General features: G+C 44.6%; 2 protein-coding genes across 3 annotated transcripts in view; one reads left to right on the forward strand and one right to left on the reverse strand.

The window, feature by feature from the left end:
• The window catches only part of CWC15 (CWC15 spliceosome associated protein), a 13,567-nt gene extending 10,880 nt beyond the window's left edge, over positions 1 to 2,687 (forward strand). Inside the window, exon 7 of one of the 2 annotated variants that reach the window (XM_085845784.1) lies at positions 2,386 to 2,687. In XM_085845784.1, the coding sequence (XP_085701910.1) occupies positions 2,386 to 2,515 (130 nt within the window). In that variant the 3' untranslated portion in view covers positions 2,516 to 2,687. Of the gene's footprint in view, positions 1 to 2,301 lie in introns of both variants that reach the window. The other variant, XM_085845785.1, reaches the window with a different exon arrangement.
• Positions 2,688 to 5,381: 2,694 nt separating this feature from the next.
• LOC147016782 (zinc-binding protein A33-like) lies at positions 5,382 to 27,222 on the reverse strand. Its single transcript, XM_085845781.1, has 6 exons — positions 26,480 to 27,222; positions 24,209 to 24,304; positions 19,604 to 19,837; positions 19,490 to 19,512; positions 15,282 to 15,400; positions 5,382 to 11,190 (listed from the first exon to the last, which is right to left on the reverse strand). The coding sequence occupies exons 1-6, from the start codon at positions 27,062 to 27,064 to the stop codon at positions 10,652 to 10,654; spliced, it is 1,596 nt and encodes a 531-aa protein (XP_085701907.1). The 5' UTR covers positions 27,065 to 27,222; the 3' UTR covers positions 5,382 to 10,651.
• Between the last annotated feature and the right edge of the window lie 8 nt (positions 27,223 to 27,230).

Consider the following 27,230-nt stretch of genomic DNA (forward strand, 5'->3'; position numbering starts at 1 on the left):
ACATACGTGCATCAAACCACGCCTCCCTAACTTCATTTGTTTACGCACATAAAATTAAGGTTGGATACTTTTTGAACACACCTCGTATATCCCTCTTTCACTTATTCCACATTACTTCTTGGCCAGATGTTTTTTTTTTACTTCCTCATCTCTCCTCATGTTCACGTGTTTCTGTCTTTACGTGTTCCTCACTTCTTACTAGCTCTTGCTTTTTGATTCTCTTTCACTGTCTATAATACACCCATACCACACACAAGCTAGCATCTGAAGTTCTTGATACATGTGTATCACTGACATTCTGAAATATGCACACAAATGGAACATATGGACTGCAGCTGTTTTTTTCCAGTAATGCCAGGGGAAGTGCGTATAATTGCATGACTGGTAATTTTGCAACATTCACAGAACACGTGCATTGGCAAACAATTAAACGTACATGAATCTTGAGTTGAAATTTGTAGCCAAGTCATGAGGTCTTCAAAAAATTATCATGTATAATTAGTCTATGAAATGTACTGTGGCCACAAATTCCCTATGCACGCAGTTAGAATTTATCTGTTTGCTTCACTCCATTCTCCACATAAATTTGAATTTTTCTCCTTGTTCTTCTGGACATCTTCTTCCATATTGAGGGTTGGAGGTCATAAAAGCAGCCCCTGACAGGTGTTTTGAGGTCTTCAACTGTCAAGAATCAGCTATCCTGTTATCTTCAGCTATCTTCAGCTATCCTGCAACAAGATGGCGAACCAGCACATTATGCTCTCGCAGTTAGAGAATATCTCGATGATGAATTCAGTGGACGATGGATTGTATATGGATCTGAGAAATTGTGGCCTCCTCGAAGTCCGGACTTAGCAACATGTGACAACTCGCTTTGGGGCATTGTGAAAGAGGAAATTTCTCATTTCCGCCTAAGAACAGTTCAGTTGGAGACCTCAAAACAGCTGTCAGGGGCTGCCTTTATGACCTCCAACCCTCAACATGGAAATGGAAGATGTCCAGAAGAACATGGAGAAAAATTCAAATTTGTGCGGAGAATGGAGGGAAGCATGCAGATAAATTCTCACTGAATTCGAATTGCATGCTTAGGGACTTTGTGGCCACTCTGAACATGTTTTCTCTCAAAGCTATGTTACCTCGACAAGATAAAACTGGAGTGGTCAATGGTGCACCATTGCAAATCTCCACACTTCCCACCTAACGCAAAGTTGAAAGATGGCAAAAAAGTTGCACCAGGAATGACCCAATATGAGTTGTAAAAAATTTCCCTGTTACGACCCCTGTGACCCGAGGTCACCGCCCCCTGGTGCATGAACCGGGGTCAAATCGAAATAGTCGTTGCATATTTCATGCGTTCCCCAAATGTTGATTGCATATACAAAGTTTCATCAAAAAGGTATTAAAATGTGCCCGTAATTACATTTGTTGGTATTTGATATTTTGACCCTGCCCCGAAGGACCGAAAGTTGGGCGAAAGTTGCCCTGTTGGGCAGTGCCAAAAGTGAAATTGCTCTTGCCCCAAAACCCTCACTTTGACCATTGGGACAGCCATAAAAATTGATGTGGTCCTTAAACTAGAATGGCACTCAACAGAGCGCATACATCTGCCAAGCTAAACAGTTTATATTTTGTTTCCCACTGTTGGCCAGATCTGGATCTGGAGCATGAGCAAAATTTAATCGGCTTGTTCTTGTCACCTAATCAACTCGCCCATCCAGTTTTGTAACAACTTGTCCACAACATTTTGAAATATCATGCTATTTATCATTTTTCACCCCATCGATCAATGGTAAAGAGTCAAACAAAGTCAAACAGACAGAGGTGAAAAGATAACCTCCGTCCACCTTCGGTGACGGATATAACTAGAATATGAGGTATTTCCACCATGGAGATTGCAGAATTGCAACATTTTTGGCCATGGCCCATGCACGGTCTCTGGTTCCCTTGCTTCAAACTCATTTTTAACCTTTCAGAGGAAGCTCCATTGTTCTGTGATTTGGCCCAACGCATTAAGCCACTCTCAACCTCAGGGCTCTTTGTGTTTATCAATAAAATGAAAAGTGAAGTTCTTGCACAATTTACTTGGAAAAGACTATTGTGTTACTTCATTAAGGATTGGTGCACTGTTTTACTTGCATTTTGAGTCAAACTTTGAAACCATCTTTGGGGTCGGTCCAATCATTTATTTGTACCATTTCAATGCAGCCTTACGTCCCATTGGGACAAATAGGATAATTAAGTAAGTCCCGTTTCAATTCGTTAAAAGCAGGAATTTAATAATGGCTATTGTCTTTTCCTCAGCGTGGCTGAGTGATCATTCACTTTGAAAAAGAGACATCTTCTTATTCCTGAGATCTATGCATCTTTGTCTTCTTCGCCTCTCAGGTGGGATGACGACGTTGTGTTCAAGAACTGCGCACGAGGTGGGCGAGATGGCTTACGGCGAGAGGGTTTTATCAATGATACTTTGCGTTCAGATTTCCACAAAAAGTTCATGGAGAAGTACATAAAGTAAAAAATCAAATTGAGATACTCTGTTGTTTGGGAGGAGTCCTTGTACAACATACCTTCATTCTCTGTACACGCTTTATATCGATACTTGTTCTCCTGTAATTCTTCACTTCAAAATAAATGTACAACTGCATCATCTGATCGCAGCCACGATGAAACGGTTGTAAAAATATCAACTCGAAGTATCTTGCCCTTTTAGCATGAGATGCAAACTGTGCTGTGGAGATGGTGACTGCTTTTTCTCAGCGTGTTTTGTGTAGCATTCTTGAGTTTAAAGGTGAAGGCTCCAAGCCTTCGGGAGTTTGTGGGGGCTTATATTTGAAATCATCCACACTGTATTTCTGCACCACGTGCAACTGTCAGTGAATATATGAAGTCGTATGAATTTTTTTTTTTTTTTTTAAACAAAAATGGACTCTTGTGGTTAGTTAGCTGAACAGTTGTATCATAATTTGAATGTTGAGTAGATTATTGTAAACCCCAAATTAGGTCTGCCAAGACGGTTTTTGGCAGGGCCTTGTCTCCCCTCCATCCCTTCGTATTTTTCGTTGTTAAATGGTCCTTATGTCTCATTAATTTATTTGATTAATACCATTTTCCCCTATCTTCTCACCGGCCTCACAACCGATGGCCCTCGAGCCACATACCACACATTTCTCATAAATCGGACCTATCAAGGATGTGATCAAGTCAGGATAACAATTGACATGCCTGATGACGTCGGGAGGGATTGGTTTGAACTGGGGTTCTGAGGAGAAAGTTCAGTTGAGAATTGGGAACCACACACATGAGGTCCTTGTCACAAATTTGAGCTGAGATTGAAGAGTGAGTACCAGAACTCCTTTCCCCCCTTCTCAGTAGCACATAGAGGAACTGGTCCTGTAAGGTGTTCCCAGACCGGCCGGAGACTCGCATCACAGCATGTCGTGTGGGTGTGGGGAAACTAAAGCCCGTTTGCCCATCGATTCGGGGCGAGTCTGCCACACTCGCCTCTACCAGGCCTTTTATCCTCCTGCATCTTCCAACCTTTTTTTTCTCCTTCTGTGTGTCTGACTATCTCTTGAGTGAATCTGTGTCATTAAGAATACAAGTTGATTACCCATCCTGTGGACGGATGGTTGAGGTGGTGGTGGGCACGTGTCTTTGTTGTCCTTCACGGTTCAGAAATCTGCAGTCGTGATTTCGTTCCTTTTTCGCGTGCCATTTTTTCCGAATGAGGTGTTGATTCCTAAGTGGCTTTTATGGGGTTGTAATTGAAGATAGTCACTGACGTAGACACCGGCTATGTTGTCACAGCATTTTTTTTTGAAAATGTCGGACAGTAACAGGTGATAATGAGCGAGTATGTACATTTTTTGCTCATGAGCTAAAAAGTATAGCGATCCAGATTTATTTTTTGAGATTGACATCAGGAGTTGGCGCAAGCGAAGATGGAAAAATGGGGTCACAATGAGAACAGTCAGCATAAGTCGAGACATGCAGACAGACAAGGGAACCGAGTAGGCTTCGACAAGGATTCTGTAAACAGATTAAAAATGCTGGGTGTATTGGAGAGGAAAGTCTGTGAATAGGAATAAGGAAACGTGCGATTGCAATGGATCGCCATTTTAAAGGAGTCAAGAGAACACAATTGGATAAGCATGGGGAGGTGATTCCACAGTTGATAGATGAGTAGTTCGCGTGGATTTGTGGTCAACAACAAGGTTTAGATTGTGAGCTGAAGGAGTGCCACTTGATTGGACTTGTGAAAGGTCGGCATGTGGGGTGATTTCAGAAATGAGGTGATAGAAAACTCTGGCCACCAAACCACTTCTATGGGAGATGAGTCAGCCTTCCACCACAGCCTCCTGTTGAGCAACTCTAAGCCTTGGGGAGCCTTAAATTCCATCGCTTCCAGGGAGAAAGGTGAGATCTGGCAGCACCAACTCTCAGAACGTAAACAAGCCGTGGCACTTTTGATCTGAGCCCTGACGTAGCTCTACGGAGGATTACAAGATTCCTTTTCTATAGCCTTAGTTTTACAATTTCAGATTCCGTAGCTCTTAGTTACAGGTTATGCTCAAACAAATACATGTTGTGGCTGAGCATAACAGCTTTGGTGGTACACATGTTTACGAGTTGAATAGTCAGTTTTAGCTCTGAGAAACAGGGTTAGACTAAAAAAAAAAATGCATCCTGGTACATTGCAGGGATCGAGAGTGTCATTATAAAGCCGAACATTCTTCACAGTGCCGATTGAGTCAGGTGTTTCATCTGCAATCAGGCAACCATTGATGTTTCTAGCAAGATAGACATTTGGGCAGGCACAGTCAATTCCTATAGGAGAAGAGGGTTGACAGGTTGGCAGAGAGGTACGCACACTCGCCTGTAATCTGTCTAGCCAAGGTTTGAATCCTGATCCAGCTATATACTGTCATCCTGGTGTTTCACAGACAGGGTGGTTCATCCATGTGTGTGACATCCCTCTACCGGCCTCCCATCTGCTAGCATTCGTTGATTGATGTTAAAGAACCCATAGTGTCCTTCAGGAAGAGTAAATGAGCTATCGCCGGCACCATGAACAAATTCCAAACTCCTGCCCTTACCAGTAGAGGGCACTGTATCAGCAGCACAGCATGTCCTCAACCATTGATGCTACCCTGTAGCCTTGTGCTGCAAACGAATGAAGAAGAAAAATAATTAATGAAATGACCCACCCACAAAAAAAAGGGTCCAAAGGTTATCCTTTGCGTACTTGCTTGGAAAGCAAGTTACAAATATAAACTTACCAGTGATAGATTTTTTTTAAAACAGCATATTTCCATTCAAGATGATTCTTTATCATTTCACAGATTAGATCAAAAACAGTTTGCATGAGAAGTTTAATGCAATTTATGTTTTAAGGCTGATAATTTTTTATTAAGCATCTTTCATGAATACAGAGTGTCATACAATGCATGATATTACGATAACTGCAACCACTACAACAATTCTAGCAATTATTCAGAAAGAAGAGAAGCAGGATATCCAAAGATACCTTTTCCACAGGATAATTAAACAGCTTTGTACTGTATGAATGCCATAATTACAAATAAATTGCAAATCAAAATACAAGGTGTAGAAATACAAGCATTACTACTATTCAGCCAAAAGAACGGGAGAGAAAGATCTGGATACTCCTTCAAATTTTGACTGCACTGTAAGACATCAGGCATTTCAGAATCCAGAAGAAGTACATGCTTTCCAGAGCAGCAGATGGTGAATGATACCGCCGAGAGGAAACGGAGGAAAGCCACAGAACAATTAATTTATGGTTTAATAACCATTTTGTTGGTGTTGGCTTAATGGTTAGAGTGGTGTGCTTGGGATCGTTGGGCCCTGGATTCAAATCCTGCTCAGCTGTTGAATTAATACCAGGTGGGGTTAACTCAGCCTGTCATCCTTCCGAATTGGCAAAATGAGCGCCAGCTTGGTGATATCCTGCGTCGGAGTGGCGATCCGTCCAGGATTGTGTCCAATAGCCAAGGAGACTGCTTAGGCAGCACCAATGCTCTGCACAGAGTATGATCCCAATGGATGGATGGAATCATGTTGGTGAGAACCTGTGATGCTATAACCTTCCTCGTGTTAACTTCAGCAATGACGTCTTGACAGACCAAGTTGAGATCCAATTGAAATGGGAGAAGCAGGTTCCATCGCATCGAAAGCCAATTACAAATTATTTCACCCAACGAAGAATACCGAGGCGTTGTGAGGGAAGGCCATTTTAAAATAAAAGTAACTCTAGCAGGAATTTTATCACAAACAAATCAAAAGAACTTGATTCAACTGATGTGATTACAAAGATTAAATACATTTTGTTAAACCGTCGCATACTCGGCGATTTGTTCCTCGGTGTCCCAGGGATTTTGCCCCAGATTTCCCCTCACCATAGAGCGTACGTCGGATGCGAGTCATTTTTTTTGTGCAAAATTTGCCCTGAAAATGTCATTGGGGAAAACCATGTTCAATCAAAATCGACGAAATGATTTACCCAAAGCCACTGATATCGCACAAGATGACAAACTGTTTCTGCACGATGGAGGGTTCCCCGAGGGTTGTCGACTGGTTTATTAGCAGCGAAGTTGCTGCCTTTAAAAATGTATACATTTTGAAACGGAAGAATTTGAAACAGAAGAAAGTGATCTCGAAAAATCCCGGCAGTGCATCCTCACTTATCTGTGAAAATCCAGTGAATGTTTAAATTGTCCCGTTAATTGTCGCCTGGCAGACGAATCGCCTCTGTACGCCTGGTTTTCGACTTGACATAAAGAAATGCTAGATTTACCAGGACTGACAGCCAAAACTAGCTGAGGAATGTTGTGCATAAACCATGAGCAATCACCATGAGGTGATAGAAAACTCTGGCCACCAAACCACTTCTATGGGTTATGGTTAAGGTTAAAACTCATGGTTAAGGGTTTTCATTCATAATCCCAAAGGAAAGACCAACAACAGCTCGGGTCTCGCATACTTGGGCATCATTAAGGCACTACGAACCGTCAACAGTTGAGTACCAAAAATGGAATCTCAACTGTATATGAGAATAATCTGAAAGCTAAAAATCAGACACCACTCAGTTTGGTGATGCTTAAAGCACTGGTACAAAGCATGTCGCCGAGGGGTTTTCTAATATCCTCAACGATTCAAGAATCAAGTCAAGTTGAACAAGTTCTTTCTCATGCATGCCCTAAACTCTTAAAGGCTTGAGGACACCCATCATGGAACTGCACAACCACATTGCTTCGCCACATGTGATGATCGAGAAGCAACTTCCTTGACACAGGACATGCAACAGGTTCCAATAACATCCAAGTGTTGAAAACCTATGCACTGACTTTTCCTCTCACCAAACTATTCCAGTCCTTGTATAATGTTGGCATTTTCTCAAAATTGTGGAAAAGTATGAAATTATGTATTATAACCAACAAACCTGGCAAGTCCAATCCAACCCAACCATCAGCAAATTGATGGGAAGGGGTTTCCAAAAGTGCCATCCAATAGTACCAAAAAAAATTCTTCAAACATGGTTCAATCACAGAACCTAGTTTTGGTTATGCTCAAACCATTCAGCCCACAACCTGGTCATGAAATGATTCCATACATCGACACAATAGTGAAATGCCAGATGAGTAAGAGTTGCTGTCCTTGACAGCAAGGTAGTATTTAATTACTTCTGGTAGCAAGAAGCTCAAGAAAACTCCCAAGGGGTTGTCTTTCCAACCTCCTTGACCAAGAGTCCTAGACATTGCTCGAATCTGTCGTGGCAATGACCATGACCTAACAATCTTCAGTTACTACAATCGCTTGCCCTGCACTGTATTAAAGTGGAGTCGGGGCCGTTTGTTGGTGATTTCATAATACCTACAAAAATGAAGCCACACAAGCCAACATGCAACTATCCTTAATACTATCGAGGCAGGGGCAGACAACCAACAGGTGTGTAGTCACCACCACCATCACCAACTGTGAGACATCTCAGCTCCTGACTCAAATATCTGCCCTGCAGTAACTTTCTTTAATGCTATTTCACTGCTTAAATTTATCAGAACAATCTGCAAGTTCACAGCCCGACACACCATCTTGGAGACCACCGTTGACATGAAGCTGGACAACAGTAGGACTCAAGACTACCAGAGTTTAAAGGCAAGACACACTGAAGTGAGAGGCCCAACTCAAGATCCCTTGAACCCTAGTCCCTGCATCAACGAAGGCCAAAAGATGGAGCGATTGCTGACTTGCATGTGTGAGGCTGAGGTTTGCCCTGAAAATTCTTTCCCAGGTGGCTTTGCCATGAAGCGTTTTATCTTTTTTTCTGAAAGCCTGGCCTGCACATCAAACCACTGGCTATCACAATGATGCCTGCAATTGGTCAAACCAATAAACCAATAAGTTGAGACTTATGTCACCACTATCACCATACTGTTTAAATATTTTTGTGCAAACCTTTTCTGGGAGAGATTGAGAGAGCACAAGTGATGGTGGCAAACATCAATTGTCAGTGAGAGAGCAGTCTCTCTCCAAACGGTCCCTAATCTATTCCGTGTTTTCTCACCTGCTCCGACAGAGACCCTACGATCAGTGGTCAATGACAGCAGAGCATAGAGGGGCAAGATTAACACGGCGTCAAGATCAATGGCGGTAAAGTAGGCACTGCTTAATTTTACATAGACACAACATTAGCAGACAATGGACAATTCACCATCATTTTTGTGTAATCAAAATGAAAGTGAACATACAAGATCTGGGTTGCTGGAAGAACAGAATGACGGAGGAAAAAAAAGATTATCATACTGACATTGAGTAGGTGAATAACAGGTAGTGAAAAAGTAGTTGGAGGAAACAATTATGAAATGAGAGAATAAAAAGCTTAAAAGAAATTGGAGGGGATGCAGAGAAGGTTAATCGTGGTAGAAAAGATGTGCTCCCCCTCCATCCTCTTCCCTCACCTCAAATAACATAACACAGCCGACTCCACTCGAGATGTAGAAGAAGGTCATAAGTCAGTGTTTGCCTCAAAAGCTAGTATACCCAAGCAATCCCTTCCTCTTGGACACAGACTTCTGTTTACCTGGGGAGTGAGATAACATTCTGGCCAGCCTTAACTCACTCTGCCTCAACTTCCACATCAGGCCCATGTACCATCAGTGCCAGTGTTCTCAAAACCCTGCTCTGCTGCGCTAGCTTATCTTCTGTTTGATCCTTGCAGCATAGTTCTGAATGGAATCCTTTCCTTTCCTCTCCCAGTGGAAGGTGGAGTGCACCAAGCCAGTGTCTTGGGCCCAGTCTTGTTCCTCCTATGCATCGATGGTCCCTCTCGTGAATCCTCCTTGCCAAGTCCACGTTATGACTTGATACTGCACCCCACCAAAAGGTTGCCAGCATCTGCTTCCCTCTCTGCTTAACTCGAAAGGATCAGATGCGGGTCTAACACTTGGAACAAGTCTTTCAATCCTGTTAAATATAATTCTCCCACAATCTATCCATCAGGTATTCAAAAGAGCCCACATAACTATTTCCAGGATCAATCATTGGGAAAGATTCAGTCCCTTAACTTCTGGGTCTCCCCATCAGCCATGACCTCTCCAAGGCAGACCATAAATCAGAGCTGGCCTCCAAATCCAGCAATTGCTGGGCATTCTCTGCCATGGCAAGTTAACCTCTCACAACCTTCAAGGTCTTTGTACGTAGCTCAATGGGGGTACTGTTCTCCCCGAAGCTGCGGAACCCACGCTTCACACCTGTCTCTTCTGGTTGCTGTGGAATCCAAAGTTCTTTACATAATTGGCATCGCCCAAAGAATCAGAAACACGGGACCTGATGCTCTATCATTAATCCCTCCATCACTTCAGGTTACACATTATTCCAGAAATCCCTCTCATGGAAAACTCCCATAATCCAGGCTTATTGCTCACTTACACCCCTCTGTTCTTCCCTTTCCTGCTTGAATAACCTCCTTCTTCAGACTGCTCAATCCCACTCTTCCATCCAGGGCTTCAAGTTGGCTGCACACTACCATCTGAGTTCATCTTCCATCCACACCCGTGATCCTTAAAAAAAATTTAAAAACTCATTCACCCTTCCCAGCAACCAAATATCCTGGCAGGTTGCAATTTCTCTCTGCTGCCCTCTTCTGTTTCTCCTCTGGATAGTTCATCTCCGTTTTGCATCTGCATATTGTCCCACTACCCCATTGTCTGTTCACTGCTTTTTACCCTCTGTCACCTCCCTTCTTCCATGAGCCGTGATATTGGATTAAAAAAAAAGTTCAAACATGAGCACAAAAAGGCCTACATCTAACAAGCCAACCCAGTCATTGTCCAAGGTTTTTAAAATTTTAACCAGATTGATAAGATAATAGTAAGAGTTATCATCCCAATAAGAATGTAATAGACAAGGCCGTGTATAAGTGACTGGTACACTAATTATATTGCAAAAAAAGTTGTAATCACGCCAAATTCTTGGAAGCAAATATGTGTGTATATATATATATATATATATATATATATATATATATATATATATATATATATATATATATATATATATATATATATATATATATATATATATATATATATATATGCATGCACACATTACATTGGGTCAAGAGATTTGAAAGTTACTCCTTTTCAAGTTTAACAAATCTCAAAGAATGATCACATCTTACAACTGTCAGAACTGGGAACACAGGTTCGGTAAAGCGTGCCCGAAACTGAAACAAACTGGCCATCGTTTCTGCATTGTAGAAGATTAGAGAGCCAAGGTTGAAGTCTAAAAACACACCAACTTTTTTCATTCCCTCTTGATGAGGCACCTGCCATTCTTTGCCATTGCTTTTCGCCATGCAGCGGGACTCTTTGTACAAGCACCAGGACAAGGCATTTTGCCCAAACCTGAACTCATTCGCAATCTTTCTGCGCGATAACGAACTGTACGCGATGCCGATGCTCCATTGATCTGCCTTGCTCACATCCACAACCCAATAATGACGTCCAGAATGAAAACCTTTGCTTGCCATCACTTGGCCCCAAAGGATGAATCGACTGGGAAGGTCTTCGTAGGGCTGCGGCAAATTAGTGGCAGTGACTGCTGTCAGATCTTCGGAATATTTCATGTTGACATGGCAGGTACTTGCAGCAATGGTGGGAGTCCTTCCATCTGCACAACGATGCCAGGCCAATGTCAACATCGTTCATATTTCACCATTTAATGTATTATAAAAAGAAAAAAAGCAAGAGACAAAAGTTAAACAGCTCATCATTTCCTTCAAACTACGACATTTACATTGATGAAACATCCTGCCTATGGAGCAACAAAACAGCGGGTTTGGTGTTAGATCCATTTTTTTTCAGAAGTACTGAGTTTTTATGCAAATTTGAGTGTGCACAATTTGTTTGTGTTGTTAAGACGAGGATGTGGATTCAATTCTGTTGTTTTTTTTTTAAATAGACCTCAACCAAGAACTAATTTGTAGGAATCACGTTAACCTGTGAACTACCCTTATAATAAAAATGATACATGTCATCTCAGATTTTGGGGACAGTGGCTTGGGTATTAGATGGTGAAAAATCTAGTGGTCTCGATAATAACATTCAGAGAGGAGGTGGTCAGCCTTCCTCACTTGGTCTGCGCTCGTGAACCTCGTCGATAATACGCAGTGGAGTCTCAAACGCCGATGGGCAACGTGACGTGGAACGAGCACCGAATACTCAAAAAGGAATCATTGTTCATCAAATAAATGACACGAGGAGCGCGAACTGGTCACGATTTATCGGCTGTTGCATGGAGCTTATATGGCATCAAAGGGCGGAGGAGCTCCTTGTGAGCCAACGGCCATCCATATCTAGTGCCCAACTGTGTCTGCGGACGTCCTCCTGCAGTTGGGTTACTTCTTATTAGGAGGTTGGTGGCAGGATTTGCACTCCGGCCACCGTAAAACCCTTCATTCCGCAAAACGCAAAAACGCAAAAAAATCTGAAAACCCACTCCGTGGGAGTACCTCCTGTGCAGCTTCCCTTCGCAGGGCAGCTCACTGGATGACGGGATTGGGGCAAAGCCTTCGGGACCCCCAATCTTTGATAGGAGGGAAACCACGGGGTAACATCCATGGGTCAGATTGCGGGAGAGTGTGTCGGAGTGGTGCTGAGGTGTCGTCCACCAGACGGCGGTCTCCTTGGGTTAACCTGAGGCGGTCCCTTCGGGTGGGTGCCTGGAATGTCCTATCCCTAAGAGAGGATGATCACCTGTCTCTGTTATCATCTGAGCTCAAGCGTTTGGACATCGGGATTGCAGCTCTCTCTGAGGTTCGGAGACCGGATTGCGGCGAGATAATGGTGGGTGGTTACACCTACTATTGGTCTGGTCGCTCTGATGGTTACCATACCCAAGGAGTTGCTGTAGCTGTGTCCAATAAGCTGACCCCAATGATAATTGAGGTAACACCGGTCAACGAGCGTATTATGAGATTAAGGATTCGTCACTCCTTAGGTGTCATTTCCCTGGTCTCTATTTATGCTCCGACTGAGGCGAGTGATCTCACCGTGAAGGACACATTCTACGCCACACTCGAGTCTGTGGTTGATCAGTGCCCCAGACGAGATACACTTCTAGTCTTGGGGGATTTCAATGCATCGACTGGAACTGATAGGGATGGTTATGGGGTGTGTGTTGGTCCCCATGGGTCAGGAACTATGAACCAGAATAGCACTAAGTTCCTTGACTTTGCAAGAAGTCATGGACTTAGGGTGGCTGGTTCATGGTTTCAGCGCCCGCAAGCTCATCGCTGGACTTGGTATTCCAACGCTGGCGGTGTGGCAAAGGAGATTGACCATGTCCTCATTGACGGTCGTTGGAGGATGATCCAGAACTGCAGGGTCTACCGGAGTGCTCAGTTCCTCAATACTGACCACAGGCTTGTAGTAGCAACTCTAAAGCTACACCTTAAATCCTGGAGAATGGTACCATCCCAGCCTAGGCTGGATGTTGCCAAGCTCAGGGATGAGAGAGTAGCTGAGGAGTTTACGAACAGGCTGAGTGGACACTTGGGGGGTCTGGGTGCTTTGGAGGGTCCTGAAGAGTTGTGGAGCACCTTCAAGACCACCGTCCTTGATGTTGCGGGTGGATTCCTTGGAGTTCACCGCAGGGCAAAGAAGAATTTTGTCTCTCAAGGGACACTGGATACCATTGACCAGAGTCGCAGGGCCAGGCTGAATGGCAGAGCTGAGCTGTTCAGGGAGCTGAGGGCGTAAAACTGTACGTGCACTGAGGGTGGACAAGGAGGCCTATGTGCGAGGAATCTGTGAGGGTGTAGAGCATCACCTGTGGACAGGTGATTCTCGTCCCGCTTACAGGGGAATTCGCGCATTACGTTCATCCAAGCCCATCCCTCGGAGCACTGCAGTTCGAGCAGAGAGTGGTAGGCTCTTGACAGAGGAGTCTGAAGTGAAGGCCCGCTGGGCCGGTTACTTTGAGCGGTTGTACCAGGCTGATCCCCCAGCTGTCGAGTTGGACGTCAAGGGTGTTACAATCCCTGTTGCTGACCCTCGAATCAACTGTGGTCCACCTTCGCTTGTGGAAACATGGGCTGCGGTGAACCAGTTGAAACGGGGCAAAGCTCCAGGGATCTGTGGCATCCATGCTGAACTTCTCAAGGCTGGTGGAAATGCTGCACTCGTGTCGTTGCATGCAGTTTTGTGCTCTGCCTGAAACATGGGCATCATCCCAACTGACTGGAAGAGGGGCCTTGTTGTCCCTCTCTGGAAAGGAAAGGGTGATCGCCAAGACTGCAACAACTACCGAGGGGTGACGCTGCTCTCAGTGCCGGGCAAGGTCTTTGCTCGGATAATTCTTGATAGGGTTCGCCACCATCTGCTTGAGCACCAGCGTCCAGAGCAGTCAGTCTTTACACCAAAGAGGTCAACGATTGACCGTATCCTTGCCCTTCGTGTCCTCACCGAACGCAGACGAGAGTTTCGGCAGGGGCTGCTTGCAGCCTATGTTGATCTCTGTAAAGCGTTCGATTCAGTGAATCGGGATGTCCTCTGGAGGATTCTTGGTCTTCGTGGGGTGCCACCGAAACTGATCGATCTGATGTCTGAACTCTACTCTGGTACTGAGAGTGCTGTGAAGTGTGGTGGTACCATCTCTGACTTATTTCCAGTTGTTACTGGAGTCCGTCAGGGATGTGTACTTGCCCCCACACTTTTCAGCACTTGTATGGACTGGATTTTTGGGAGGATGTCGGAGAGATCAAGTTGCGGTGCATCGTTTGGCAATGTCAAGATCTCGGACCTTGATTTTGCAGATGATGCAGTCATCTTTGCGGAGACTTTAGACATCCTCTTGGGGGCCCTCGAGGTGCTGAATGAGGAGTCGGAGCCGTTGGGATTACGGATTTCTTGGGTCAAAACTAAGATCCAGGCTTTCGGTGACATCTTGGATGCTGCTGTCCTGTCTGTGTCTGTTTGTGGTGAGGATGTTGAGGTCGTGGATAGATTCACTTACCTTGGCAGTGATATTCATGTCTCCGCAGGTTGTGAGCCGGAGGTCAATAGACGTCTGGGTCGGGCCTGGGGAGTCATGGATTCACTGGATCATGGGGTGTGGCGCTGCCGGTACCTGTGCGGGAGGACGAAAGTCCGAGTCTTCAGGTCCTTGGTACTTCCAGTCTTGCTCTATGGGTGCGAGACTTGGACTTTGACCAAGGATCTGAGACGGAGACTTAATTCCTTTGGTACCAGGTCTCTTCGAAGAATCCTTGGCTATCGCTGGTCGGATTTTGTGTCCAACGAGCGGTTGCTGAGAGAGACTCGGATGAGATTTGTTACCTGCATAGTCCGTGAGCGTCAGCTGCGGCTGTATGGACATGTGGCTCGTTTTGCTGACGCTGATCCTGCTCACCAGATTCTCTCAGCGAGGGAGTCTCATGAGTGGAGGAGGCCAGTGGGCCGACCACGTGCCTCATGGTTGCAGCAGGTTGACCATCATCTCAAGGAGATGGGGATGGGCCTGGCATCTGCCTGGGGGATGGCCAGACGGAGGCCCCTGGAGTACCGGCGGAAAGTGGACGCAGCGACGCGCTGTTCTGGCACATGCTCCCATACCTGACCTGACCTATATGGCATTTGTATTTTGTACGTGAAAGCAAGGCTCGGTAATTATGTCTGACAAAGGAAGGAAAGTAACGAGATGAGTGATTATGGAAATATTGTAAAGTTAACCAAAAAAAAAGTTGATGTCCTTGCACTTACACACGCATTCAAGCATTGCACCGAACAGGTTATTGCAGTAGGAATCCAGGATCGACTGCTGAGTCATGCTGGTGGATGTCTTGCACGGATCAGGATTGTTCTTCCGTGTATTTTCCACACTGCAAACATTATACATTCATCGGTACAACGTGTGAGAAATGATTGGGTGATAACCGACTGCTTGGAAGGACCCAAGTTTAAGTTTAAGTCGCAGTCAATATTCTGGTCAAACTTTACCCCAACTTGCTTCCCCCTTCCTCCAAAAATGCTGAACTCATCACTTTCTCCCCTTTCAACTCCCACAAGCCCAATAATTTTTGGGGGGTTTAAGAACATGCTCATCTGTCGCTTTTTTTTTTCCTCCGATACAAAGTTGAGGCTTATGGAAGAGCTAGAACAAAGAACAGACCAGAGCAGAAAGAACATAGTGGAAAGGGGGGACGACACACCAACAGCAGGATGAAGGGTCACAACAGATAGGGTGGGGCATGGGAAGGAACAGAGGGGCCAGGAAGGAAGGAAGGAAGCAGAAAGGGAGCAGGGCATGGGAGGAAGTGTTTTGGGGAAGCAGTGATGGAGGGGGTGTGCGAGTTGGGGGGGGGGATTGGGAGGCCTAACAAGCTGAATAGTAGAAAGGGGAGAAACACACCAACAGACGGGATGGGGGGAAGCAGAGAGGCAACGGGCCTTCCCTCTTGCTGTGATGTCATCAAAAGAAACAACTCTGTTCACACTACACACGTGGTTATATGCCCCCCCGTGAGGAATAGCTGACCCGACAAGAAAAATCAACTATTGTCGGACGAAGATGTATCGGATTCTGGAGATGATGATCATGTCTATGTGGACACCGGTGTAAAGACTTCAAGCTTTCAAGTTACCTCCCGGTAATCTGAAATCGATTTCAAGTTACCCCCGGGGGTAGCTTGAAATCGATTTCATCCTACCCTCTACGATTTCAGATTACCCCCCTCAAAACATTTATTTATGTTGGTTTATTTACAAAAAATATTAATTTAATTGATATTGAAAACTAATTAGGGAAAAACCTTTGACCACGTGACCGCCTTTAAAGAGTTTGCAATGAATTTTGATTTTATTATGAATGATTTTATTTTAATATCGTTATTAATTGAAATCGGTATTTCTCATACAGTAATAGTTTTTGCCATATTTTTTATGAAATCCTTCTTCGATGTGGTTGATGCAAATAGACATACTGGTTTATCTTTTTAACCAACTCAGACTATATTTACAATTATGGAAACAAGGCAATAAAATCAATGTATAAGAAAGGCGATGAAAACAACTTATTTTTAATTCACAATTTAGTTGTGGTGGTGGTGGTCGTATGGCAGCTTAGCTGCAGGGGTAGCTCTAATTTCTTGAAGCGTGACTGTGTCGCTGATGCAGTGCCCCTCTACCAGTACACACACTGGAACTGGTACTCATTTCGCTGACCTCAGAAGGATGACAGGCTGAGTGCGCAGCCTGGTGTTGGCTCAGTGGTTGGGGTGGCAGCTTGAGATCCTTGGGTCCTGAGTTCAAGCCCCGTCGGCCGCTGAATTAATACACCAGGGGGTTGACTCAGCCTGTCATTCGACCTTCCGAGGTCGGCGAAATGAGTACCAGTTCCAGGGTGTGTACTGGTAGAGGGGTACTGCATCAGCGACACAGTCGCGCTTCAAGAAATGATAGATACCCCGGCAGCTAAGCTGCCATACGACCACCACCACCAATACAATTAACATTTTTGTTACATTTTTTTATGTTTCCAGACTTTTAGACGAGCTGTGGTTTTAATACAACATTTTTGTGACAATTTTTTATGTTTCCAGATTTTGAGACGAGCGATCAATCTTGTATGTTTTACGTGTTCTATTCAAGAAACGTATCATGAGTTGTGGGCATAAGAATTTATCTTTTCAGCTAAATCAGGGAGGGGGGTAATGTCAAAGTGCGGGGATAATATGAAATCGGGTTCAGGCTACCCCCGGGGGTAACTTGAAATCGATTTCAGATTACCAGGAGGTAACTTGAAAAGGGGGTAGCTTGAAGTCTTTACACCGGGACAATAATTTCAGACATGTATAACCCCAAAATAGTAAGTGGGGACAGTGACAATGACAAAATACCTGGCGTGCACAACCAACAGGACAACATGGCAGGAAGACAAGACAACAGTGGTTGGTAACATCTTTTTTATTATCATTATTTTTAATATTATGGCACCAAGGTCACATGTTACATTATTTCATGCAATTGCTTTTTGGGAGGAGGGCAGGGCGAGGGAGGAACAAAATGCTCTCAAAAATCACTAGAACCTTCGACCAAAAAGTTTTTTGTTTTTTTTAATCAAGCCAGTGATTTTTAATTCAACGAGCATATAAGACCTGTCGCTTCGCTGATGGGAATAGCAATCTTTGCTGCAATGGCTAATCTATGGGGCTAGAACAACAACAACAAAAAGATTCCTGAGAGATCCTCCCCTCCGTGGATAACCAGCGTCGCAAGTTGGTGTTTGCTGTTTCACCATGTGTGCCCACGATGTACCGATACACACAAACCTTCCTTCCTTTTTTTTATGTTTTTTTTTGTCACAAAACTTCCTTTGAGTTCCCTGAATCCAGCATCGTCGGTTAAATCCGTGAATCCATTCTCAAGTTATAGCACGACAAACAAAAGAACAGACAGAAAGACAGACATGGCTCCTTTTGTAATATAGAATTTTTATGTGTGTACGTGGAGGAATTTTTGAGGTCATGTGCCTCCTTCCCTCCATGAAGCACCATGTCGTATCAGCACGCCACCCCTCTACCCTCATAGATGGAGAATACAGTGGAGTGAAAGAAGGCAATTCTGCCATTTGTTGGTTACGTAATAAATAGATGGTAGAGTGTTTTGACCGACAGGTTTTCAAAGAAAATAAATTAAAACCCAACTTTCACCCTTTAAAATTGTGCAAATAAGTTATTGAATTATCAGCTGTTTTTTTTTTATTCATATGTTTTGGGGGGTTTTTTTTGGGGGGGGAAGGGGGTTCAATTTCCATTAAAAAAAATTCTTACCTGTGATTCAAGTCGGCACCTGCTTTGTGATGTTTTAAAAGGTGATGTATAATCGGAAATACTGTTTGATAGTGTTGTTATATTATACCACTGTTGTATGTATAAAATGGAAATATTGAAAAAAAACAAAGTATTCAATATAGTAAGTGTTTTCTGAATCGAATCAACATGAAAATGGGATTGAATGAGACTCAACTTTATTAACAGTGAAGAAAAAGATGATAAAAGAGGAAGAGTCAACTATATCATACCTGCCCATATATCCTCACCTTACTCAACTATATCACACTGTTTGAAACCTGCCCATCTATCCTCACCTTACTCAACGATATCACACTGTTTGAAACCGGTCCATCCATGACCACCTTACTAAATTATATGAAACTGTTTGCAGATTGGGGGTACCGTTATTGCTTGATTAGTGGTATCCGCTAAGCCTGGTGTTGGCTTAGTGGTTAGGGTGGCGGCTTGGGATCCCAGGGTCCTGAGTTCAAGCCCCGTTGGCTGCTGAATTAACACCAGGAGGTTGACTCAGCCTGTCATCGTTCCGAGGTCGGTGAAATGAGTGCCAGTGTACTGGTCCTGGTGTATGCCCCGGTTAGAATAGGTGTACCATATCCCTGTGTGTCGTAAGAGGCGACCAGGGTTGGCGTCAGGAAGGGCATCCGGCCATAAAACATTGCCTCAAGAAAAAGCCAAACCCCTGCACAGCAGGGAAAAATGGCTGTAAAAACGGTCTTTTTTTTTTTAGTGGTATCCGCTATAGGACAATTGTTCACGGACGGATGGACGCTCGCACGAGGCATGCATGCAAGCAGGCTGAGACCAAGCTCCTTTTATATTACATTATAGATTATAGATTATAGATTTGCATTTATTGAGGTGAACATAAAGTTCTAATTCAGTGAACCTTCAAATCACACATGCTTCTGAATAAATGTGAAAAAGGAAACTCCTTTCCAAATATAATTTATCGGTTGTAAATACTGTACGCTGCAGTAAATTATAAAATTTAAATTATAAAATTAAATTAAAAAAATATATATATAAATAAAATTATAAAAATAAATTATAAAATTTAAAAACTGTACGCTGCAGTAAAAATTTTAAAAAAAACTACCATCCCCATCGTTCACATACCTGGTTAGAAATTCATCAAAATCCTGCAAGAACAAAGTAAACAAATAAATATCAAACCAATTTTAGGTGACAAGATTTCAAAGTTATGGAAATATACAAGAGTACAAAGCTCACCTTCAAAAACACAAGTGAATTTTTTTCTTCGTCATAATCTTTGAGCTTCTTCTCCATGTGGTTGAGCTCTGATAATCGACTCTGAAACACCTGACTTGCGGTCTTTACATTCCCCATGAGGATTCCTTCCAGGTGATCGAGTTCACGCACACACTCAGCTTTCTCCTCGGCCAACCTGACCGTGAGCTTTCTTTGAACATCTTCAATTTCACTCTTCACATTACCGATGGATGTCTACAACAAAAACACACATTGCATATTTTTTTCAATTATTCCTAACAGATTATTTTTTTAATTATTATTCAATTGAATTCAGAATAGGATTAAAATAAATTAAATTCAAATCAAACAGAAGACCAAATCGGTACAGTCCTGCATTGGAGTAATCAGAAAGGAACCCAAACAAGCAAAAAGAAAAGATGGTCATTTTCCCATTTTTCCAACATGGCTGCCACACCACGTGACATGTGACGTCATAATCATGATTAAACCATTCTGCACGAGTCGGCGCACCAATGGTGGAAAATTCATCTCAATCCGACAAGCAGTTGTGGAGAAAAACACGAAAGTTTTGTGCGGACAAACAAACAAACGGATCCAAACCGAATCCCCTCTCCGACTCGGACTCAGGAGAACGCATACCTCCGCCAAGCGGAACGATTTACGTTTTGTATCAACTGAGAGGGCGGATCTCAGTCCGGACCTTAATCAAAGTCTAATCGGCGTGTTCTTGTCACCTACCCAACTCATTCACCAAGTTTTGTCATAATCCATCCATAACTTTTTCAAATATCATGCTATGTGTCAGTTTTGGCCTTGTCTCTCAATGGTGAAAATCACAGTTAAAAAAATTCGTATCTGGATCAGGATCTTCACTTTTAGAGATATCCTGCTCACAGACGAGCAAACATACAGACAGGGGTGAAAACATAACCTCCGCCCACCTTCAGTGGTGGAGGAAATAACTGACAAATGACGAAACATATATCCAGGCCACTCTATCGGCTGATAGCTGTTACAGCCCTCCGTCTAGGAAAGGTTCCTCCCACCTGATCTCGAGGATAAATAGGAAATCCGCAGACAGGATGGCATCAATCAGTTCATGAGAAAAAGTAGACTTTTGTGAAAGTATTCCCAAGTGGAATCAATATCCGGAGCCGCGGCGATGGTAGCCCAATCCTTTTGTGAAAGGGCAGATTGAAGTCCCTGCCAGATCGTCCAAGCGAAGTGACGTATTCTGCATTGTTGAAGTTGTTAGCCTTGCACCAGCCAGAGAGATATGGGCTTTGGCAAGAAATTTATCAAAAAAGCCAACTGGGGCAGAAGCAGAACAAGAGACATTGGATATAAAGATAGTAATTTCTACGTCCATAAGAGAGGATGTACCAATGGTAGAAATCTAGTTTGGGAAGTTAAGATTGAGTCAAATCCATGGAACGGAAGAAGGCCTTTGTTCCAATGCCATGGTGGATTATTGTCAAGCCAACATCCAGCCAACTGGCATTGGTGACAGTTGAAATCGCCACAGATGAGAAACACAGTAAGTTGTTCCATGTTAGAGGAAATAGAGGAATATAGAAAGTTGTCATGATTCGCTAGACACGATAACACAGACATACATTAGATGGCTGCAGCGTAGTCGGAGTTATTGCAGAGGGCTTGGAGGAGTTAGTGAGGATAATGGACAATGAGCAATGGAGTTCTTGGTTCACACAGCAACACCACCTCCAGGAGGGGCTTGTCAAAGTGGGAAAGACAATAAACAAGGAGACACAGAGTATTCGGAAACATCCTGTGAAAGAAACATTCCTGTAAAACATATTGTTACGGTTGTAGAAAGCGACCCCTGGGAGTTGCATTCAACATTTATGGAATCCTGAGTTAGTTATTCCGTTTGTATATGTGTTTAGACAGGGCCCTCATTTTGTACAGGGGATGGGAGAACATGCGTTGTTTGGGTCTAGCTCGGTCTTCCCCTTCATGTAATTCCTCAACCTCTACTTCGCTTCAATCTAACTTACAATAGTCAATGCCGTGATCTACAGTGCCATCACAAGCATGCATTAACGCCCTCATCTACAATATTGCCGGCCTGCATCAACGCCCTCATCGACAACACTGCAACAAGTCCACACAAAATGACATCACACTGCAGCAAGCAGCAGCTAATGAGGTGGCCCCACGTGAGGTCAAAGACAACGTGGCGACCCTTACTCCCTGGAACTCCGCCTCCCATGAACTCTGCTCCATCGTGGCCACGTTTGGCCCGGGAGCTTAAAATGCGAGCGACTGGAGCTGTTCGTGTGTGCTGTGCTGAGCTGGGACGGACTGTGCTGTGCTGAGCTTGGACGGGCTGTGCTGGGCTGGGACGGGCTGTGCTGAGCTGGGACGGGCTGTGCTGAGCTGGGACGGGCTGTGCTGAGCTGGGACGAGCTGTGCTGAGCTGGGACGAGCTGTGCTGAGCTAGGACGGGCTGTGCTGAGCTGGGACGAGCTGTGCTGAGCTGGGACGGGCTGTGCTGAGCTGGGACGGGCTGTGCTGAGCTGGGACGGGCTGTGCTGAGCTGGGACGGGCTGTGCTGAGCTGGGACGGGCTGTGCTGAGCTGGGATGGGCTGTGCTGAGCTGGGACGGGCTGTGCTGAGCTGGGACGAGCTGTGCTGAGCTGGGATGGGCTGTGATGAGCTGGGACGGGCTGTGCTGAGCTGGGACGGGCTGTGCTGAGCTGGGACGGGCTGTGCTGAGCTGGGACGGGCTATGCTGAGCTGGGACAGGCTGTGCTGAGCTGGGACGGGCTGTGCTGAGCTGGGACAAGCTGTGCTGAGCTGGGATGGGCTGTGCTGAGCTGGGACGGGCTGTGCTGAGCTGGGACGGGCTATGCTGAGCTGGGACGAGCTGTGCTGAGCTGGGACGGGCTGTGCTGAGCTGGGACGAGCTGTGCTGAGCTGGGACGAGCTGTACTGAACTATGCTGAACTGGGACGAGCTGCCTTGGCCGAGCGGAGCTGCACTGGCCGAGCGGAGCTGCGCAGGCAAGGGGAGAGAATGAGCGACACCATGGGGTCTCCAGCATATTGCAGCTCCACACTGACTTGTACAATCTTTCTTTCTATCTCGAAGAACCCATAATCATCTACACCTGGATGCACAAAGAGAATCGATCACGAAAAGAGCTATCGATGATGAAACAGTCCCAAGTGGATGAGATACTGATAAACACCATGATCTTTCTTCGGCAAGCCACATGTCAAGTTTGGCCTCCAAAGCCAGCTGCCGACTGGGCATCTACATTGTGCAAAGTTCTTCATTGACACACCTGAACTCCTATCCACATGCAAAGCCTTCATCCGCAGCTTGATGAAGTACTGCTCTCACCACTGGGCTGGCTCCCCTGCTTCACATCTTACTCAGCATGATGCTGTGGAAACCAAGGCCTGCAAGATCACTAGAATCTTCCACAATGAAGCTGGGTCTATGGTCCTCTCACTTTGCTATCGCAGATAGTTCAGTGGTCTCTCTGTCTTCTACCACCTCCTTTCTGGTCTTACACCTTCTGCACATTCAGTGCTTTGTTTACCCCCTCCCTCCCTCCCTACCCCCCTAGGGTTCTGCAGGGTGCATGTAGTCCACCATCAACCCATTTCTAGTGAAATTCCCAAAATCCAGGATCACTGCTCACCTCCACAATTTTGTTCCCCTTTTTTCCCACCTGTGGAACCAACTTCCATATTCACTTCAATCTCATTCTTCCCTCCAGATCTTCAAGACATCTGTTCACCACCACCTCAGATCATCCCCCATCCAAAACCATGATGTTTTCTACCCTCGTTAATCCCCTTCCCACCACCTCCACCAAGTCCACCTCCTTCCAAATTTCCGTTTTTTCTTCCTGATATTTTGATCTTGTCCACCACTTGAGTCGTCCCCTACCCTTCATTCTTACCTGCATCTCTTGTTTGTCCATCTCCGTCAATTTTGCCCGGCGGCTCCACTGTTTCCCCTTCTTTCTGCTGTTGCTGTTGTACTGTTGCGTCATGAGCCTTTCATTGTTCTAGCTCTTCCATGAGCCTCGACTCTGTATCGCATAGAATAAAATGGAAAGTTGAGAAACGTGAAAGGAGAACACCCACGATAAAACAAACCGTATGAAGCCCTGAGTGACTGACACACGCTTTCTCGCTGAGGCCTTGGAGTTAGGCTAGACAGACAAATTCAGATTCGAAAATACACACCAAAAATGGGATGGATAAGATGTGGAAGTGGGTTATCAACACAATTAACAACATTGGGATGAAACTATATCAGAAGGACAGATCAGGTGTGGAAATCTTAGGTTTGGTGAGCTTCAACAAATGATGCAACGGTCAACGTTCAACAAGCGCTTCTGCTCAGGCCATCAATAGCTGCTTAAAAAATTATGCTAATAATAATAATAATAATATAAATAATAATCACCACTGGTGTGCAATTTACAATGAAGGTAATTTAAAGATAGCCGTTAAAGCATTGCGTGCAATCCCAATCAACATCTGCACAAGTTGTAGAGATGACAACGACCCCCATTACACTGCGGAGGGTTAATGCCCTTCCCATCGCAAGGTATGTTACCTGCACTTCGGTTGTTGTTCGAGACGAATGCTTCAACATGTTTGAGGTGTATTTCTTCATCCCCAGCACTTTTTTCTGCTCAGATGGAATCTTCTTCTGTTGGAAATAAATCCAAAGCATTCGATTAATTTCATTTGGACGATGATGCCGCATGAATACGAGACACCGATGAAGGCAAAGATGCTCTTTCGTAGAAACACAAGTATGTTGTAAAACCCTAAAGCATGATGAATAATTTCCCAACTGCCCTCCAAAAGAGAGTGTACCCTGGATGAGTTGATGCGGGTACGTCATGGAGATGTGAGTTTTTTTCACATTTACCATAAATCCCGTATTATCATACGATCGCCTTTACAGAGTGTCGATGCTGCCAAAGAAGTTTCTTGGCAAGGGTTATAGTGGGTCATTTGCCATTTCCTTCCCAGAATTGTTTATCAAATTATGCATCTTCTTAAATTGTGTGCATCAAAGCAAGGGAGCAAGGAGGCAGCACCTTGTATATCTTTTTAAATAAAGTCTAATTGGTACGACCCGGCCGGGTTTGAACCGACGACCTTCCAGACTCCAAGCGAACGCTCTAACCTTCACACCACCCATCTCCAAACCCTGAGATGCGAATGGTGAGAAAAAGCTGCGTCTTCAAGAAGTCAAATCCACAGTGTCCAAATTACAACAATGGCTTTCATTGAGAACAATGCATTTTCACAAAGGGATGTAACAAAGGGTGAAAATGGATGCAAGATAATGGTTGAGAAAAGCAAAAACAAGATGGGGGAGAGATAGGACGGAAAGAGGGTTCGGCGTGTCAGACGTTCAAGGCGTGTCGGACATCTGGCGATCCAGCGATCGCACCCAGAACTACAATGACTTGAAAGTACAATACACCAGTTCAATATCACCAAGACTATTGTCTAAATAACAATTTGGGTGCAACCAGTTCCTCCCAGTTCCTGGAACTGCCGTCCCCGGCCAATCTACTTCTGCGTCATGACGCCAAAGCCACCATTACACGATGCAAATGATGTTAATGATTCGCAACGAAGGGATGAAAACCTGTCGTGCAGGTATTCTCTTTTGGTGCAAGGTGTTCATTCCCAGCACGTAATGTGCCGTGTCAGATGTCAACTTGTACAAACGTCGTTATACAGTATGTGTCATCCTAATATTGGTTCATGGGCGCCAGCAGTGACCACTATTTTCGTTGTGTCTGTCTGTCTGTCTGTCTGTCTGTCTGTCTGTGACTCTCTCCAGAGCATAGCTCCGTGACGTTTGATGAAACTTGGACACAAGCTAGATATCACGGTCTAGTTGTGCCTTTTTGTATCAGGGGCGTCCCACCCCCACTTGAACTTTTTTTTTCTCGATTTTTTTCTCGCAGTTTCATTTCCGAGAAGCTGTGCGTAATGTCCGTAAGTACAACATATAAAAAAAATCCGATTTGATTTGGTCAATTTTGACGGAAGAGATAGGTTTGTGCCAGCAGGATATGTCGATCCTGTCTGAGTGTGAGAGCATTTCAATTCAGACAGCAAGTGGCAATCCATGGATAATTTTTTTTTTTTTTTTATCTTGGACACCAATTACAAAAAGAACAAGAAGAAGAAAAAAGAGGAACAAGAAGAACAAAATACAAGTTGGGAATGTGGGTGCAATCATCATCATTTTGTATGCAGCCTGTGGCTGCTGGTTGCTTCATTGCTGTGAGTGTGTCTGTGCTGCTGATGCAGTGTCCCCTGTTTACCAGTCAGCTGGTACTCATTTTGCCGACCTCGGAAGGATGACAGGCCGAGTCAACCCACGTGGTGTTATTTAAAGGCCCGAAAAGGACTCCAACTCAAGACCTTAATATCTTAAGACAGCCACCTTAATAACACCAGGCAGAGTGTTACCCTGACCTAGTAAAGTCACCAATTGGTTACATTGCAATATGTAAACATATATATATATATATATATATATATATATATATATATATATATATATATATACATACATACACACAAAAATACCTTACTAATTATACAAATTAATGAATAACGTTGGTGTATGTTGGACCATCATGATACGACTCGACCTTCGAACTTTATGAACACGCCAGGTGAAACTAACAACCGATAATTTACCAGCAGATGAGTGTGACGGACCTGGTTTCAAACGCAATATGGAGTGCATATTATGTAAACGTCATAAACAGAAACACCTGGTCTGGTCTACATATAGTGATGCGCGAACAGGAAAGCTGATTAGACAGGTAGAATTGACATATACCACCTTCATCTCCATCATGGCATTCTCCACCGAAGAGACCTTGTGGTTCGTGTGCTTCCCAGCCATGGCGCAGGTCGTGCAGATGAACGTTTTGTCATCCTTGCAGTAAAAGGTGAAGAACTCTTCGTGCTGGGGGCACTTGAGACCATGGAGTCCACCACCGCCCATCACGCTAATCATGACGTGCCTTCCCTTGAGATTCTCGTGTGCCTTGACGTGCGCCTCGCAGTAGCACATCTCGCATTTCAGGCATATCTTGATGGCCGGGGTGGTCGTGTCCAGGCAGCTGTCGCAGCTGGTCGGCTTGGGAGGCTCCGGAGGGACATCGGTGTTGGAGATCTTCAAACCAGTGAGGGCACGCGTCGCGGCCGCGATCACCACGTTTCGCTGCAGTTTCGGGCGGGACGTGAAGCAAGTCCGACAGTTTGGACACGAGAACATGTTGTGCTCACCTTGCCAAGTGCTGTCGATGCACGACTTGCAGAACGTGTGTCCGCACGGCAACGACACGGGCTCTTCAAACACCTCGAAACACACCGAGCACATGAAATCCTCAAGTCTGGGATCGTTAATCCCGGCAGCTGCCATTTCAGGACCGGCAGAGTCGAAAGGTGCCGCTCAAACACACCTGTAGTCACGGGACAGGTAAAGGGAACCACGTGAATGCCGATAACTGGGTTATCCCTCGATCTCCAAACTCGAACTCCTCGCCAGAAACCAGTGCCACGGACGCGTCTGATGACTTGAACTGTAT

This window comes from Eptatretus burgeri, chromosome 11 (genome assembly GCF_056783735.1).
Source record: "Eptatretus burgeri isolate ZD-2024b chromosome 11, Ebu_testis_v1, whole genome shotgun sequence".
In the NCBI taxonomy this organism is placed as follows: Eukaryota; Metazoa; Chordata; class Myxini; order Myxiniformes; family Myxinidae; genus Eptatretus; species Eptatretus burgeri.

Bases quoted from the DNA above. Each gene is read 5' to 3' on its own strand.
- LOC147016782 (XM_085845781.1), bottom strand. From the start codon at position 27,064: ATGGCAGCTGCCGGGATTAACGATCCCAGACTTGAGGATTTCATGTGC. The intron at 19,838-24,208 runs GTAACATACCTT...TTTTTGTTGTAG, and splicing joins GAACAACAACCGAAGTGCAG to ACATCCATCGGTAATGTGAA. The intron at 15,401-19,489 runs GTATGTGAACGA...TAATGTTTGCAG, and splicing joins TTTGATGAATTTCTAACCAG to TGTGGAAAATACACGGAAGA.